At 51.7% G+C, this 17950-nt stretch overlaps 1 protein-coding gene across 1 annotated transcript in view; it reads right to left on the minus strand.

Annotated features, from left to right (window-relative positions):
- Positions 1-17950, minus strand: part of PREX1 (phosphatidylinositol-3,4,5-trisphosphate dependent Rac exchange factor 1) — a 198130-nt gene that overhangs the window by 98943 nt on the left and 81237 nt on the right. Inside the window, 3 exon segments of the mRNA XM_021078040.1 lie at positions 3516-3620; positions 10648-10770; positions 14653-14724. Of these exon segments, the coding sequence (XP_020933699.1) occupies positions 3516-3620; positions 10648-10770; positions 14653-14724 (300 nt within the window).

Raw genomic sequence — 17950 nt, forward strand, 5'->3', positions numbered from 1 at the left:
GACGGGAACTCCCATATGGTAGTTCTATATTTAGTTTTCTAAGGCGCCTCCACACTGTTTTCCATAGCAGTTGTACCAGTTTACATTCCCACCAACAGTGTAGGAGGGCTCCCTTTTTCCCACTCCCTCTCCAGCCTTTGTTAAATGACTTTTTAATGACGGCCCTCCTTCAATCTTCCTGACCCCGTATTCTTCTACTTCCCCTCTTCAACCTCCAATCCAGCCACCTGGGCCTTCTTCCTACTCCTCAAACACACATGTACCTCAGGGCCTTTGCACTTGCACTTCCCCTACCTGGCATGTTTTCCCTCCAGATACTCTCTGGTTCTCTCTCTTAACTTTATCCTTAGGTGTCTGCTTCAATGTCACCTAAGACGCTGCTTTTCCGAAGAACAATCGAAAATAGCAGCCACCACCCAAACTCCCTCAAAACACTACCGTTAACTTACTTACTTCCTGCAGAGAACTTAAGGCCATGTAACATATCATGGAAGTCACCCCTACGAGAATGGCCATCCATGAGAGCAGGGACTTTTCTTGCCTTGGTCACTGTTGTATCCCCAGTACTTAGAATGACCCCTACCTCAGGACCAGGTACTCAAAATGAAGCTGAACGAATAAATGAATCGACTAGCCCATTTTACAGAAAGAAATGGAGGCACAGGAAGACGAAGGCCCCCTCATCTCTCAGCTAGTGTACAGTACGTCATGAATGGAAAGCCAGATTGTGTCTGCTCCCAATGCCTTAACATCCCATAATAGACTGGAGACAGCTCTTCTGCAGGTGGCCAGAAGCTGGGTGATGCCAGCAAGGAGGGAGACAGATGGTGTATGTGCTGGCACCCCACACATCCTCCCCCTGCCCCATCTGGCCCAGCCCAGCTGCTGCCAGGGCAAGGGTGGTTTGGCCCACGTGGAAAACTACAGGAGCGGGAGGGAGGAAAAAGGAAAAAGCATGGCCCTTCCTCCCCACACCCTGCAAACACCTTCTTGGCCTCTTCTGGCTTCCCAAGATGCAGCTGAGCCCAGAAGAGGGGAGTCAGGGAGCACAGACCCCAGAGCGGTGCTGGCTTCAAAGTCCCAGGCCAATCACAGAAACATGGCCGTGTGTGTGGCCTGACACTACCTGACTTATCTTTGCTTTGTGCCCAGACTCCTGCAAATATAACTGGAAAAAAAAAAAAAAAACAGAAATGGAAAGATGCAGATACCAGCAACAAAAAGCATCCATCCCACACGCTTAAGTTGCGTGTGACAGAAGTGGAGATGGGTTGGCCAGTCTGCCCTGCCTCAGATGCTCACTGGACCTGGGCCAGGCAGCATGAACCCACTAGCGCAAGAAACATACATTTGGAATCAAAATCCTAAAAACATTCAATTGGAGAATGTGCCATTAAGAACTGTATTATGAGCCATGAGCTGTGGTGCAGGTCGCAGACGAGGCTCTGATCCCGTGTTGCTGTGGGTATGGTGTAGGCCGGCAGCTATAGCTCCAATTTGACCCCTAGACTGGGAACCTCCATATGCTGCAGCTACGGCCCTAAAAAAACAAAACAAAAAACAAAAACAAACAAACCCCCCCCAAAAAAAAACCTGTATTATGGGGTTCCTATTGTGGCTCAGTGGGTTAAGGACCAGATATTGCCTCCGTGAGGATGTGGGTTCAGTCCCTGGCCTCACTCAGTGGGTTAAAGATCCAGGGTTGCTACAAGCTGTGGCACAGATCATAGATGTGGTTCAGATCCAGCTGCTGCGGCTGTGATTGCAGGCCAGCAGCTGCAGCTCCAATTCGACCCCTAGCCTGGGAACCTCCATATGCCACGGGTGCGGCCCTAAAAAGAATTGTATTATATAGTTTAGGTCTGGGCAGACGGTTAAGACTTCTTATGCCATGTCAGTTAACTGTTCCACTTTGCTATGTGCCACTGGGAAATAAAACAGTAATGGGGACGGGGAAGGGAGCTGGTCTGCGACTGAATGATCAGGAAATCTAGAGACATAAGACCAAGATTTCACTTTTCAAGGACATACTCCTAGGAAGTCACTTAATATACTGGAGTCATTAAAACCAACTGTGGCAAAGGTTAGGTAGTGTCCCCTAATGTATTCTTCTTCCACAGCAACAGAATTTTCAGCAGGGCACATGCTGCCCAGAATAAGGCCTATACTACCCAGCATCCCTTGCAGCTGGGTGTGGCCATGTGACTAAGTTCTGGCCAATGAAATGTGAGCCAAAGAGCCACGTGCAGCTTCTGCCTGTGCTCTTAAAAGGAGAAGGGCAGGCTCACTCTTCCTGCATCCCACGACCTGGAATGTGGAAGTGGTGAGAAACTGTCTTAGGCCGTGTCAATGCAGACACACACTAAGGCACTGGCCCCTGACACGAGGCCCCCAGACCAGCCCCAGACTGTCCACATCCACGCTGTTAACATGAGAAAGAAATAAATGTGTGCTTTATTCAAACCACTGTTATTTGGGTGGTCTGTAAAGCAGACAGCTGTATATGTCCACTCATACACAACAGACAGTGGCTGCTAAAGCTCCGAGAAGATGACAGATGAGAACCTGTTTCATACAACGTGAACCGTGCAGTTCTAGGGAAGACCATCAGGCATGTCTATGGTTTTGCCTGACCGATGTCTACTCCCAACTTACTCCCACAAGTGCAAACCAACTGTTCTCTAGGGATCCTCCTCACCCTCAGGGCCTGTAGGATGGGCGGAGTTGACCTCAACTTCCAGCTCCAGAAGTGACCAATCAGAGCACCAACTAACCCTTCTGTCTACAGCCATTGGTTCAGGGATACGGTCTTAAGTCCAGCTAAACCAATGAGCATCAGACCCAGGATTTTTGCTGTTACTATTAGAAAGGAGGAGCCCTCTTTATCCCGGAGTTGTTTGGCTATGAGGGGTATAAGCGTGGAGCTGCTGGAGGCCACGGTGCCAGCATGTGGGGAGATCCTGGCTGGGAATGGAGTCAAGGCAAGAAAAGCAGAGTCAAGAGACACACTCCTGATGACATCATTCAAACACCCAGATTCTACTGTTTGTGAAGCTCTCCCAGGTCTTAAACTTTGCAGAAAAGTGAACCAATGAAACTTTCTTTTTCCCCTTAGGCCAATTTTAACTAGACTTTCTTTCACTTACAATAATCCTAATAATACAATTATTACTACTCTTGTTCCCAGTCTAATCAGGATCATTACTTTGGACCAGGAATTGGTCCTTGGGCCAATCTCACCCTCTGTGCATGCTTTTGTAAATAAAGTTTTATTGGAATACAACCATGCTTGGTTCTGACATATTGTTTAGGGCTGTCTTCATGCTAGAGCAACAGAGTAGAGTCATCGTGACAGAGGCTAAATGACACACAGAGGCAAAAAGAGAGTCACCATCTGGCCCTTTAGAGAAAACGTTTGCCAGCCCTGCTGTACAGACTGGCGAGCGAGGAGGGGATCAGGCAGCACCGCTGAGGCAGAGACGGAGGGAGGGGCAGGCGGAAAAGAGTGAACTCACCAAAAGGAAGGCTCGCACGGTGGGGATCTTGTTCAGCTCCACAAGCAGCCGCAGGGCCTTCTCGTGGTTGCTGCAATACTCCTCGTACACGCAGAACTTGTCCTTCTGCAAGACAAGGACAGAGCCCATGGGAGACCGGTCACCGTGGGAAGGCTGATGCTCTGAGATGTGCGGACGGACGGCTGGGCCAGGGGGCCTAAGAGGTGCGGACCACCCCTCCCCGCCCCGACCCTGAGGGACACAGGGACACGCGGCAGGGGGGATGTCAGCCGAGGTGGCTCCCACCTCTCAGCCTCCCTTCCTGCCCTAGTTCCGCAGCCGGCGACCACTCGGGAAGCAGCATGGCCCAGGATCAAGAACACAGACCCAAGCCGCGTGGCCTGGGTGGCTGGAATCCTGGCTCTGCTTTTCCAGCTGTGAACCTGGGCATGTTACCTGGCCTCTCTGGGCCTTAATTTCCTCATCTGTTGAGGGGGAGTTAACTCCAGTCTCTAATTTATGAGGTTGTTAGAGAAATGCAATGAGTCCAGACATGAGGTTTCAACATACAGTAAGTGCCGATAAATGACAAGTGAAGACTGTGTTGTCACACCCCTGCTTAAATCCTCCAGCGGTGTTCTGTTACACTAGAAATGAAATCCAACACTTTATCATATCCTTCAAGGACCAGACGATGTGACCCTGCCTTTCACCGGCCTTCTGTCTGCTCCCTGAATGTGCCAAGCCCGCTCCGACCTCAGGCCTTTGCTCCTGCCGTTCCTTCCACCCGGAACATTCTAACCCAAAGCCTGGCTGCTCCGCGCCATTCGAGCCTCAACTCGAATGTTGCCTCCTCAAATGACACCAGGACTCCCCCAGCTAAAGGGGCCTGGTGTTCTCCACCAACCTCCCACCCCTCACCCCACCTTCACTTTCTTTACAACGTCCTCACAATCCAGATTACTGCTCATCATCTGTCTTTTCCCACTTAACAGTCAGCTCCCTGAAGGCAGTGACCACATGCTCGTGTTCACTGAGGTTTCCTCAGATCCCAGCACTATGCCTGGCACATGGTAGGGCCTCAGGGAATACTTACTAAATGAATGAACTCTACACACCTACTATGTGCAGTGCCCTGGACATACGAACCAGCAGAGCCAAAACAAGACTCAGGAATTTGGGGCAATAAATAGATCTCTGATCGCTGCCACATCGCATGGCATTGCTGAGGCAGGGGGATAGCGCCGTTGACCTCCAGATGCCCCTAAGCCCCAAACCAGACTCTTTCCAGCCTCGAGGTCACCGGTGGGTCACCAGGTCTGTAAGCATCAGTCAGGGCTTCCGGGACTGGAAGGGACAGGAGCCATCTCAGCAGGAAGCTCTCCACTGGGCATCCTTGGTTCCCAAAGGCTCACAGAATACCCCTTCCCAACTCGCCAAACCCCAAACAAGGATGTCCTGGGCAAGGCCACAGGACAGGAAGGGCTGGAGGGCCTTGACCTTGGCCTGGGCGGTGGCCAGGCGGCCTCAAGAAGCTGAGGAAGGAAGAGGTGGGTCTGCAAAGTAAGCAGCTCGTCTTGTTTCTAAACAAGCCCCCAGTCATCCTGCTGATGGGTGGCTGCAGGAAAGAGGAAACCAACGAGGAGAGAAAATGGGTTTCAGAATCAGTAAGCACCCCAAGCTTCCCCAGCTCCCTCTGGGGACTCCGTGTGCACACCGTGTGAGCAGACACCCCGAGCAGCAAAGGGCTCACAGCAGCCAACACGAGCGTGTATGCTGAGGTCCAGCTTTGCAGCCAATAGCCTGGGCTTTCCCTGACCTATAGGCCCTGCTATCAGCACAGCTCCAAGACAAGACACCAGAAGTCTTATAAGTTCAAGCGCAGGTTTTATAGTCAGACCGCCAGGCTCATAGCTCAACTCCCCAGATGGCCAGCACTGTGACCTTGAGCAAAGCCTGTAATGTTTCAGAGCATCTGCATTCATGCCTGTAAATTATAGACAATAATGACCTCCCTGTCATAGGGCTACTGTGAGGGTTACCAGGTGAGCTCATTGCAAATGCTTAAAACGGTACATAGTAAGGGCTCATTAACTATTAGCCACTATTATTACTACTGTTATTGATGGTGCTATTATTACCATCATTATTTCAGCAAATTCACGATCCCATTGGTGAATCTGTCTATGACGGGGGTGACAGGGCAGTGAATGGGTGGGTTTGATGACAAAAAAAACAAGGCAGAGTCAGGAGAAAGGGAGCTGAGTGGACTCAGGCCTGGGGAAGGCCACCCTGGAAGGTACCAGGTGGATTTTGAGAAATACGATGATGGCTCTCGCCCCCAGCTATGTTTGGCTTCTCACTTTTGCACTGTCCACCTCCCTGCAACCACCCTCTAGACTATGAGCTCCATGGAGGCAGGGTGTGCACCTGCTGAGGTCACAGCTGTGGCCAGTAGGGACTGAAGTCTCAGAAAGAGAGCAGGCCTCTTGACTGCTGGGTAAATGAAGCAAGAAAGCAGAAGAAGGAGCTGAGTGGCACCCGAGGCCCTCACACCTGCCCCATGTTTCTTCCGCATGCCCCTGTCCCCCACATCACGGCCTCAACTCTTCTCTAGAACATGCGTTGCTTTACTCGCCCAGCATCCATTCCCCCTTGTTCTGGTCATAGCCCCCAATTTTTCCCCTGGGGAACCACCTCCTACATGTTGACCCCACTGATGCCACTCCACTTCCGGGCACCTTGGGTGAGCATGTGACCTAGGCCAAACCAATCAAAGAGCTCCCTATCCTGGTAATAGTGGCCATGTGACCCAAGCTGGGCCAATAAGAGCCCTCGAGAACTGTGCTGGAATTACTACGAAGAGAAGCTCCCTTTGAACTGTTGTTGCTATTAGCCTGAAGCTGCTGAGGGCTGCCTCTGCCACCATGTGAGGTATGTACCTCCCCACCACTCCAAGAATTAAGCCAACATGAGGAAAGTAGAGCCTAGAGATAAAGAAAGACCAAGTTCTGAAAACATCATAGCTGGGGTCCTGGATCCAGCTATGCCTGAAGCCAACCCACCCTGAATATTTCATTTGTATGGGCCAATAAAGACTTTTTTGTTGTTTAAGCCTATTTGAGTTATTACTGTCACTTGCAATGAAGACAGTCCTAATATATGCGCATTCTGAAGGGGGGAAGAAAAATGAGAGGATGGATCCAAGCCTGGTGAGATGGCAAGATCTCCCTGTTCTATCTCTATCCGCACCATGAAGGGACTGGACCAAAGAGCACAGCCATGTATGTTCATTCTCACATGCCAACATCAATCAATTAACAGTGCTGGCTGAAACACTAGTGAGAGGAATTCTGGAGCCCCATTGGAGAAGGCTATGATTGATTAGTGATGTCTGCCATGGCTGCAGGAGAGGGGAGTAAGTGATAAGATTGCCACAGGCTTGTCATTTCTCATCCTCTTAGCCCCTTCTCTGACACACTCTGCAACGTCATCCTCTCCTTACTCCTGTGAAAAGAGCAGGGGAGCAAAACTTGAGGCTTAGAGAAGTTAAATTTAGCAAGTGACAACACCCCCTCTTCAAAACCATACTTAGTTTCATCACTCCCATCCTCTTTCATTGAATCCAACCCCAGCTGCATCTCAGGCCTAATACGCAGCAAATGTGGCAGTGCTGCTTTTGAAGGCTAACAGGTCAAGTGTCCAATTTCCTCCTAGAGGCCCCACATGGGGCTTTGAGTGTCTGGCCGGGAGGAAATGGACAGAGCTGTGCACATGCAGATGGGCTGGGTGGGGAGGGTGTGGCTGTGGGTCTGGGCTATGAAGGAGAAGGGGAGAGCTGCCAGCTGCGGACAGCTGGGGAAGAGGGTCTAGCCCAAGGACTGTCCGAAGCAGTGGCTGCTGTCCTCAGCGGGGGGTGATACTAGCTCCACAAAGACCATCTGCTCCCAACTACTCACTTCACACCCACAAAGCCTAAGACAGGGAGAAGGGATGGAGCGGGCTGTGTAGACATCTCTGATGGGGCGGTGAGCAGGAGATTTAGGTCTTGCTTTCCCCAACCCGTCATCCACCTGTCCCCACAGCTGTGGGGAGAAGGGGCTAAAACCCAATGCAGACCACAACACTTCCTGCGAAAAACCTCCAACTCTCAGAATACGATCCCTACAGGATCTGCCTCTCTCCGACACCCTTGAACTCTCTCCATCGCTCACTTGGCTCCAGCCACACTGGCCTCTCTGCCTTCCTCTGGCAGACCAACCCTGCTCCCTGCAGGGCCCCCAGCCTGGCTTCCTCTCCACGTGGAGTACACTTTCCCCAAGATCCCCCATTCCACCACCTCACAGACGCCTTCCCTGACCGCCAGATAAAACACAAGACACTCAGCTGAGTACTCCTTTCAGATAAGCAACAAATCATGTTTTCGTGTAAGTATGTCCCAAACAATATATGAGATATACTCATGCTAAAATATTATTTGTCACTTACTTGAAATCCAAATTTACTGCACTGTCCTGGGTGGTGGTGTCTGCTCGCTCTAGCAACCCTGTCCCTGACCTCCCAATTTCAGGCGACCTCCAGGAGAGTCACTCCTTAGCACATCTGCATTTTACATCCTTCACAAATCTGCATCCCCATCTGAAATGATCTCTGCTGCCAACTGACGGATCCTCCCTTTCTTCGGCCTATGAGCCTCACAGCAGCAGAAAGCAAGCTTATTGTACTGGCACCAACCGCAGGGTCAAGTCCAGTGCCTGGCACACAGTATAATAATATCAGGAGACTTTATCATGTAAGCAGGTGAAAAACACAAGGGTGGGAGTCAGACGCCTCCAACACCCACCAGCTGTGTGAGCCTATGCATTCACTTAGCCTCTCTGGGCCTCAGCTGCCTCATCTGCAAAACGGGTATAACCATAGCACACACTGTTAAAGGCTGTTGCGACGTTGTAATGAATTAATAAACACGGAGCACTTAGAACAGCGCCCAGCACAAAGAACAGGCCCACAGAGCACTGGTTTGTGATCGTCTCAGAAGTCAGTGGTGGGGCTGGGCTGAGGAAGTCTCCCTCTGCCCACTGACTGGGCAGCACCAGTGGGCTGGTCTGTAAGCCAGGGCCCCTTCCCCACTTGGGCTAAAGTACGGATTGCTCCACTTTAAGCTCAGGTGTCATCACTTCTCGGTCAGCCCCCATAAGGCCACCACCTCCTGAAAGCTGTCCCTGGTGCCCCAGCTGGAATAACGCCCATGGCAGACACTCATGCGACATCAGCTTGGTGCCAGGCGGGATCTCCATGCTTTGCTGAGTTACATCATTTCATCCTGAGACAGCACCAAAGGGCAGGTGCGCCCTACCACTACCCCCATTTTACAGAGCTGGAGATCGAGGCCCAGAGAGGTGAAGGGACTTGCCCAAGGTCACTCAGCTTTTCAGTGGTGGAACTGGGATGGGAACCTAAGCAGCCTGGCTCCAGAGAAATGAGGGCTCCCTCCTTCCTCTGAACCCGAAGGCCTTTTGATTTTCCTATTCAGGATGCCTGCACTGGACCCATACGGCCCCTCACCTCTCTCACCACCTGCACCGCCACCTGCGGCCCAGGCCACCATCATCTGGGACCTCTTGGCCTGGCTGCCCCCGCGCCCCTCCGGCCGCTCCCCCTCACAGCAGTGGGTGCCCTCAAAACCCGAAGCAGATCACATCCTCCTCCACTGGTGCCCATCTCACTGCGCCCCGTCTCGCTCTCACGTTACCCCATTTCAAACCCTGAGGGGTGGTGACCACGTGAACAATGTCCAGCGTCTTCCTAGCACTTAGCGCACATGCCGGGAGCTGTGCTGAGCCCACACTCTGTGTTACCTCTCTCGATCCCCAACCGCAGCATGGGTCAAGTCTAGTTTTTAACCCATTCTACGGGTGAGGATACTGAGGCCCAGACGAGTTAAAACAACCTGCAGGGGCTAACGCAGCCCTTGAGCAGCTGGGCAGCCTGGCCACTCCCGGAGGACAGTGACACAACAGGAGGTGGTCACTCCCTGAGGGCAGAGCCACACGAGGCTCTGTTACCACAGACTCAGACCCTCCAGAGGTGATGCCCTGGAGAAGGGACTTGGTGACAATGACAGTGATAATGGAAGTCGGCACCCACACGGACCGAGGACCCACGAGCAGGCCAAGGTCTCTGCTGACACCTGAGGTCGGATAATCCTCTCTTGCAGGGACTGTCCTGCACATTACGGGCTATCAGGTGGCATTGCTAGAAGCCAGCAGCACGTCCCCCTCCCCAAGGGGTGACAACCAAAATCATCTCCAGATGCGACCAAATGTCCCCAGGGGGCAAAGCTGGTTTGAGAACGGCCGCTCTGTGCCACAGGCTTTCTTGCTTTACCTCTTCGAGTCTTTCCGTCAACCCACGGAGGCATCATTAGCCCTGCTCCTCAGTCAGAGGAGGACCCTGAGGCTCGGAGAGGAGAGGAGCGTGGCCCAGGCCTCGAGCCCGTGAGGCCAGAGCGGGTTTCTGCCCTGTGGGCGGGGGGGGGCAGGCCGCGCACAAGGAGCGGGTGTGGAAGGAGTCCTTAGCCTCCTGCGGGCTGAGCTCTGCCGTCCCTCGTCCAGCCGTCCCTGAACAATCCTAAGCGACTCAGGAAGAGAGAGGCTATTATGACCAGCGTCAGCCTCCCCGACCAGCAGTCCGAGTGGGCACCCAGGGGTCAGACACCCTTGTTTGCCAGGGGGTGCCCAGGCTGGGACTCAGACCCACATGTGTCTGACCCAAGTCCACCCCTCCGGCCACTGGCTGCCTCTCTGGGTCTTTCCGCAGCAGAGGGGCCCTGCCAGTCCAGGAGGTGACAGGGGCCCCAGGACACAGTCAATGAGTAAAAATCTCCAGGAAAAGGAAGTCACACCCCAAATGGAGGGGGCAGAGAGGCAACGGAAGAGCCCCCCAGTCTGCTGGGCCGGACCCTCAGCCCGTTATTCCTGGGTTCCGGGGTGGGGCAGAGGCTGGGCCCACCTGCCCACTTGCCCACCTGCCTCTCCATCTCCCAGACAGACTTGCAGAGGAAGCTGGCCAAGGGTGGGCAGGTCAGGGACCCAGGAAGAAGCCCATTCCCAAAAGCTACAGGCTCTGGTAAGGGCTAGGGCATCGTACTCACAAATTTTAGGAAAACGTTCCCAAGTTCATGCTGAGACTGAGGCTCCGGATGTAAACAAAACTCCAAGGCGGCCAAGAAATCTTTATGAACTTCCAGGATGTCTTCAATGTTTGAGAACAGGATCTGGGAGGGAAAGACAAGGCCCAAGGAGAGCATTAAATCGAGGCGTAAAGGGAGAACAAAATGAAGCATAAAAAAAAAATCCATAACCCCTGGCGCGGGTGAGGAGGGCGTGGGAAAACAGGCTCTCATACACCGGAGCTACGAGGAATCAGGACAAAAACACCGCCAGCGTTACTCAACAGGATCGCTGCTCTTCCTCTGCTAAGAACTTTACATGCATTTATGGCCTCCAGTCCTCAGTCTAACTCCATGAGGCAGAAACTGTCATCATCCCCAATTTACAGGTGAGGAACAGAGGCTCCGAGAAAATAAGGGGCATTCCCAAGGTCACAGAGGCCAGTGAAGCAGCAGGACTGAACTTCACACTCGGCGTGCAGAGGGTCAGAGTACGACACTGGTCGGCAACCTTCGTGCCGGACACGACAGGTATGCCCCCCGCAGGACTGAGCTTCAAGACCATGAGGGTACTTCCAGGCACCTATTAAAGTGATGTGATCCAAGAAAACACGATAGACAAGGACGCTCCAAATGGGCCATTTAAACTCTCGCAAATGGGAGTTCCCGTCATGGCGCAGCGGAAACAAATCCGACAAGGAGCCAAGAGGTTTCGGGTTCAATCCCTGGCCTCGCTCCGTGGGTTAAGGATCCAGCATTGCCATGAGCTGTGGTGTAGGTTGCAAATGCGGCTGGGATCTGGCGTTTCTGTGGCTGTGGCGCAGGCCAGTGGCTACAGCTCTGATTCGACCCCCAGCCCTAAAAAGCAAATAAATAAATAAATAAACAAACAAACTCTTGCAAACGATACATGAGAGCCTGCTTCCCCACAGGAACCCAGCCAGTTTGAAATGCACAACCTGACCCAGCAATTCTGCTTTTAGAATTTAGCTTTTTGATCAGTCATTTCCAACCTGGGGACACACTTGCCAATGTCTGGGGACATTTTCAGTTGTCACAAATTGCTGGGGAGGACGCAACCAGTGTCTCAGAGGTAGAGGCCATGGAAACTGCTAAACATCCTACAATACACAGGACAGCCCCCTATGGCAAAGAGCTCCCCAGCCCAACGTGTTCACTGTGTCCAGGGTGAAAACTGAGTGGACGGCCAAGATCATATCCTGCGGCCTTAGATGTAGTAGCAGAAGACTGGAAAAAAGTTACAAATCCATTAACAGAGACTTGTCAACAGTCAAGCAAATTGGGCTTGTTATATACTTTTTTTTTTTTCCTTTTCTTTTTACAGCTGTACCTACAGCACATGAAAGTTCCCAGGCTAGGGGTCGAATGGGAGCTGTAGCTGCCGGCCTATGCTATAGTCACAGCCACACCAGATCTGAGCCACATCTGTAACCTACACCGCAGCTCATGACAACACTGGATCCTTAACCCACTGAGCGGGGCCAAGGATCGAACCCGCAACCTCATAAATGCGAGTCGGGTTTGTTACCGCCGAGCCACAAAGGAAACGCCTGGGCTGGTTATATTTAAATCAATTCCATGTTCTGAAAAACTTTGAGCCTGTAAAAAGGACCTGCGAGTCTGAATAGTGGTTATGAAACCCTGGGATGATCCTTGATCCATTCTGTTAAGTGGGGACGAATCACAGTGCCACACAGGAGTCCAGTGTGGGTCCCTCTGTGTAAAGGAACACATGCAAAGGCCACTCCTCTCTACACTGGCAGAGGCAGAGACTCCCTGGCAGTTTTACACAGGCTGGTCACCTCACAGGCCTCTCAGAAGAACTAGGGAAAACTTCCATTTACATTAGGAACTTTGAACTGCATAAATTCCTTTTTCTGTTTTTTTTCTTTTTTTTTTCTTAACAAGTGAATTTTAATTTAATTTTGAAGAAGATATTCACATGGTTAAAAAGACCAACCCATAGACCCTGCAAAGGCACTGGACAGCCTGCAGAGGGAGAGGCCTGAGGGTGGGCAGGGACGGCTGCGGGGCAGGAGACCACTGGTCAATGCTGCAGTCTGAGAAGGCGGGGGACCCCCTTCCTTCTCATCCTCACCCTGGGAGATGCTTGTCACATGAAGTGGCTAGAACTATCACCCTCACAAACAAAAACTCTTGTTTTTGCCGGCTCACATGGTTGAATCTGCTCATGTTAAAGACACAAAGGATAGATCCTATTGTTATACTGACTTCCAGGAATGGTCGCAGAATTTCAAAAGAAGTATCTATCTCCTGAGTATATACTCAAAAGAAATGAGAGCCCGTGTCCCCCCAAAGACATAGACAAGAATGGTCACCATATTTAAAAACTGGAAATCACACACATATCCATCCACAGAAAAATGAACAAGTCAACTGTGGTGCATTCACATGATGGAATACTATGCAGCAATGAAGAATGACCCTTGGCTGCACACAACAACATAGGCAAAACTCACAGACGGAACAGTGAGTGAAAGATGCCAAGCACAACAAAAAAGTTCACTTTTATATAAAGTTCAAGAACAGGCAAAGTTAATCGATGTCACTAGAAGTCAATGGTTATCTTTGGGGAGGGGCATATGCTGGGAGGAGCAAAGAGGAGGCCGTACTTAGCATTGTACTCTTACTGTATGTGAGTTGTAGTTCATAAGAAGGTAATTTTTTAAAACTGTAATAAATTATGAATCTCAATTTATTATAACAAATATTATAATAAATAGCTATAACGAAACAATAGGTGCTTAGTAAATATTTGCTGAATGAATGAATACATAAAAAGCTTCGATCCCAGCTTTACCAGAGACCAGCCAAGCAGGGATCCTGAGTAGGTCTCTTTACATCTCTAAGCCTCAGCTTTCTTATTCAAAAATATTAGACTCAGGGAATTCCTGCTGTGGCACAATGGAGAACAAAGGGGGAGGAAAAAATGTAAATGTGATGTACACATGTAAGGATAACTTGATCCCCTTGCTGTACAGTGGGAAAATTTAAAAAAAAAAAAAAAAAGAATCCAATGGCAGCAGCTTGGGTTACTGCAGAGATGAGTGCGGGTTCAATTCTCAGCCAGGAGCTGTGCATTAAAAGATCTGGCATGGTCCCAGTTGCAGCTCATATTCAATCCCTGGCCCAGGAACTTCCATGTGCCATGGGTACAGCCATAAAATAAATATATAAATTAAAAAAAAAAAAAAAAAAAAACGATTGGGCTCAGAATTGTCAATGTATAAGGGTTACTGTTCATATTCACCAGGACACATGCAGGGGGCGTCCTGTGGACCAAGTCCTTTGTGTGCTGTCCATGCCAGGTACCTCTGACCCCCACCCTACCCAGTCTCCCTCTCTCTCCTGGGACCAGGACCCTGGAGCCCAGGGACTGGAGGCAGCTGCCCAGAGAGTGAGGTCACTGTGAAAGCTGGGCCTGGGGAGCGCTGGGGCCTCCACCATGCACACAGAAGGCCTATTGACTTCCTCCCAAACTCCCCAGAGCCGCAGCCAAGACGAAGCCTGGACCCGATTACTCAACTGTCCTGCCTCGACACTCACCGCCCAGTGCAGGGCAGGGGCCGGGGCTGCCAGGAGGGCAGCTGGAGGTGCCAGGCTCCCAGGGATGCATGGAAAGGGATTTTCCACTGACTCCCTGTCCGGGGGCCTGGCCCAAGGAGGAGAGAAGACAGGATGGTCATGAGAAGCCAGGGGTGAAAGTCTTGAATTGGGGAGGGGGGCTGAGTCCTGACAGCCCACCAAGCACAGTCAGCTCACGGATTGAGAGGCCTCTAGGAGCTGCAGGGAGCAAGTCATTGGGAGGGCAAAGCCAGCTGCCCACCGATGCACCCACCCCCACCCCCACCCCCATGCGCCCTCCCAACATCGCCCAGTAGGAGGGAGGCAGCTCTGCCCACAGCAGCAGGGACCGCAGGAGAGGGGGCAGCCCTGTGTCCACACCTTGACATTCTCCTCCGTCAGGCCCTTCTCCACGGAGTCCGCCACGTTCTGCCGGATGCGATGCAGGAAAGCCTGGAGGAAAGAAGCAGGGAGAGGTGAGCATCCAGGCCTCCAGTCCCCCGGAGGTGGCCCCAAAGGAGGGTCACAAGGTCAAATGCGACCTAGGACCGGGAACACTATGCCCGCAGACATGGGCAGGGAATAAGGCGAAGTGCTTCGGCCATTCAGCTGACACATGTTTACGGAGCGTCTCCTCCCCCCGGCGCTCTGCAGTGACCAGCACAATCCCTGCCTGCCCTCAAGGACCTGCGTGCACATCCGCTTTGACGCCCACCGAACCCCCTCAGGCTACAATTCATTTGCCCTTTTTTACTTCTTGTTTAAAAATGCAACTTCTGGAGTTCCCTTGTGGCCCAGGGGGCTAAGAATCCAGCGTTGTCATTGCAGCCGCTCAGGTCACTGCTATGGAGCAGGTTCGATCCCTGGCCCAGGAACTTCTGCATGCCATGGGTGTGGCCCAAAAAAACCCACATAACTTCTAACTAATAACCATTCGCATAGCTTGAAAGTCAAAAATATAAAAAAATCAAAAAAATGAAAAGTCCCTCTCTCTCCTGTACCCCAGGCCCCACTCACCTAGTCCCTCCCGCCTCCCACGGGAACCACAGCTCCAAGTGGCTTGTGCACCCTTCCAAATAAACATGCACAGGTTGTTCAAAGAGTACAAAGCTCCAGTTACCAGCGGACTGTGTTTCTGAGGATCTAATATTCAGCAGAATGATGAGAGTTAGTAATACTGTATTATACACTTAAAGCTGCACCTTGGCAGTCATCATTTTGCAATATATGTGTATTAAGTCAACTATTTGTATACCTTAAATGTACACAATGTCATATGTATACACCTACGTCTTAATAAAGCTGGAAAAAAATAAATATATTTATGCATGTACATGCACACACACACATATATTTTTATCTTCCCCTTTTTACACACAAAATAACAACAGCATACACAGGATATGTGCACCTGCTTTTCCCACATACTACAGGGTAAAGATCTCTCTCTATCATTACACGAGGGGTCTCTTCACTCAGGTTATGGCAGCCCAGGATCCTACTGGATGAGTGGATCACAGTCATTCTGCCGCTTTTTCCAAGGGCTTGGAACAGAGAAATCGTCCTCTCTTCTGCGATGTGACAGACAATAAAGGAGGAGTGTGGGGGGGGGATGGTGGGGAACAGGTGGGCATATGGGGTGGGGGGGCACAGCCATTCATGCCCTCCTAGTGTGTGGCCAGGGGGGGAAGGCCACAGGCCCAGTGTCACCAGATGTTCTGCAGTATTAAGGTTTTGGCTTTTTTTTTTTTTTCGAGAGAAGCCAGAAGTTAGGATTTTTTTAAAAAGCAACGCCTCCCAGCTTTTACTTATTTATTTAGTCTTTTTTAGGGCCACACCGCAGCATATGGATGTTTCCAGGCTAGGGGTCAAATCAAAGCTGCAACTGCTGGCCTACGCCACAGCTCATGGCAACGACGGATCCTTAACCCACTGAGCGAGGCCAGGGATCGAACCTGCATCCTCATGGATACTAGTCGGGTTCTTTACCACTGAGCCATGACAGGAACTCCTCCCAGCTTTTAAGAGGCAAAAGAACCCTCTGTTTCGGTGAGGAATTAGATTTCAGGGATCAAGCCTGGAAGTGGGAGGACCAGAATTGGGGGTGCCACCAAGGTGATGGGCAAAGACAGCAGCCTGGTCCTGGTGCGGGTGGGCAGAGCAAGCAGGGAAAGAGCTGCTGAAGGTCCCCGGACAGGACGGGGGAACAGGATAGATGTGGGGGTGAGAACGGGAGATGGGGGGCAGTGGTTGAAGGAGACCAAGGCCAGCGGCCCACAGCCACCTCTGCCGGCTTGGCCCCGACTCTAGGGCTTGGCCCCAGGCTGACCCGGCAACAGCCACATGGAGACCCCTGCGGAGATGACATCATGGTCCTCAGGCCAGGATGCAGCATGGTGGCTGCCATGGGTGACTACAGCACAGCAGCCCCGCCTGTCTGGGGAGATCTTCCAGTCAGGGAAGCTGGCGGGGACGCCCAGGATGGAGGGAGGCTGGGGCAGGGGTGGAGGGAGGTTGCTGGATCCTTTCCCACCACCCCATGGCTGTCATGGGGAACCGGCCACCTGCAGACGCAGCTCTCCCAGGAAGAGGCACTGGCGCTCCACACGGCAGGTCATGGGGAAGAAAGTCGGGGACACTCTGCAAAGTGACCTCACCTCTGTCCACACTCACTGTAACATGTTCTCGACCAGTCCCCACAGCCCAAGAGTACAGCCCCAGCCTGGGCCCGGCTGGACTCCTGACACCCAGACAACTCCTCCTCGATGTGCGAGGCCATCGCAAACTTAACTCGCCTGAAACCTAGCTCCTGAACTGCCCTCCCAACCCTCACACCGCCAAGCTCTTCCCAGCCTGGGGAAGGGCACCTCTGCCTTCCAGGGGCTCCCACCCAAACCCTCTCCCAGGCATCCTCGCCCCCTCTCTTTCTCTGACACTCCATTTCCATCTGTCAGCTAATGCCATCAGCTTCCCCGCTTCCTCACCTACCCACCTGGTCCAAGCCACCACCACCTCCTGCCTGGACTAATGCAATCACTCCTCCCTGCTCCTCTCTCCACATATACAGCCAGAGGAATTCTTTTGAATATGTAAATCAGGGAGGCCCCATCATGGCACAGTGGAAACAAATCCGACTAGGAACCATGAGGTTGCAGGTTCAATCCCTGGCCTCGCTCAGTGGGTTAAGGATCTGGCGTTGCTGTGAGCTGTGGTATAAGTTGCAGACATGGCTCGGATCCCATGTTGCTGTGGCTGTGGTGTAGGCCAGCAGCTGTAGCTCCAATTCAGCCACTAGCCTGGGAACCTGCATATGCCAGGGGTGCGGCCCTAAAAAACAAACAAACAAACAAATAAATAAATAAATACGTAAATCAGATCCTGTCAATCCATAGCTTAAAACCCTGCATGGCTACCTACCACTTTAAAAAAAAAAAAAAAAAAAGCCTCAGGACCTTTGCATATGCTGTTCCTGCTTGCAGGATACTCTCCCCCAGTTCTGTCCTGGGCCAGCTCCTCCCATCATCAGGCCTTACTTAGCTCAAATGTCACCTCCTCCAGGAGGCCCTCCTTGTCTTCATGCATTTATTCCCTTCTCATCTTGTATTAACAGCCCATTTGTCAGACAAAGAGACTGAGGTTAAGCGACCTACATCAGCTCCTAAGGAAAAGGCCAAAATAA

The sequence above is a fragment of the Sus scrofa genome, chromosome 17, assembly GCF_000003025.6.
Source record: "Sus scrofa isolate TJ Tabasco breed Duroc chromosome 17, Sscrofa11.1, whole genome shotgun sequence".
Lineage (NCBI taxonomy): Eukaryota > Metazoa > Chordata > Mammalia > Artiodactyla > Suidae > Sus > Sus scrofa.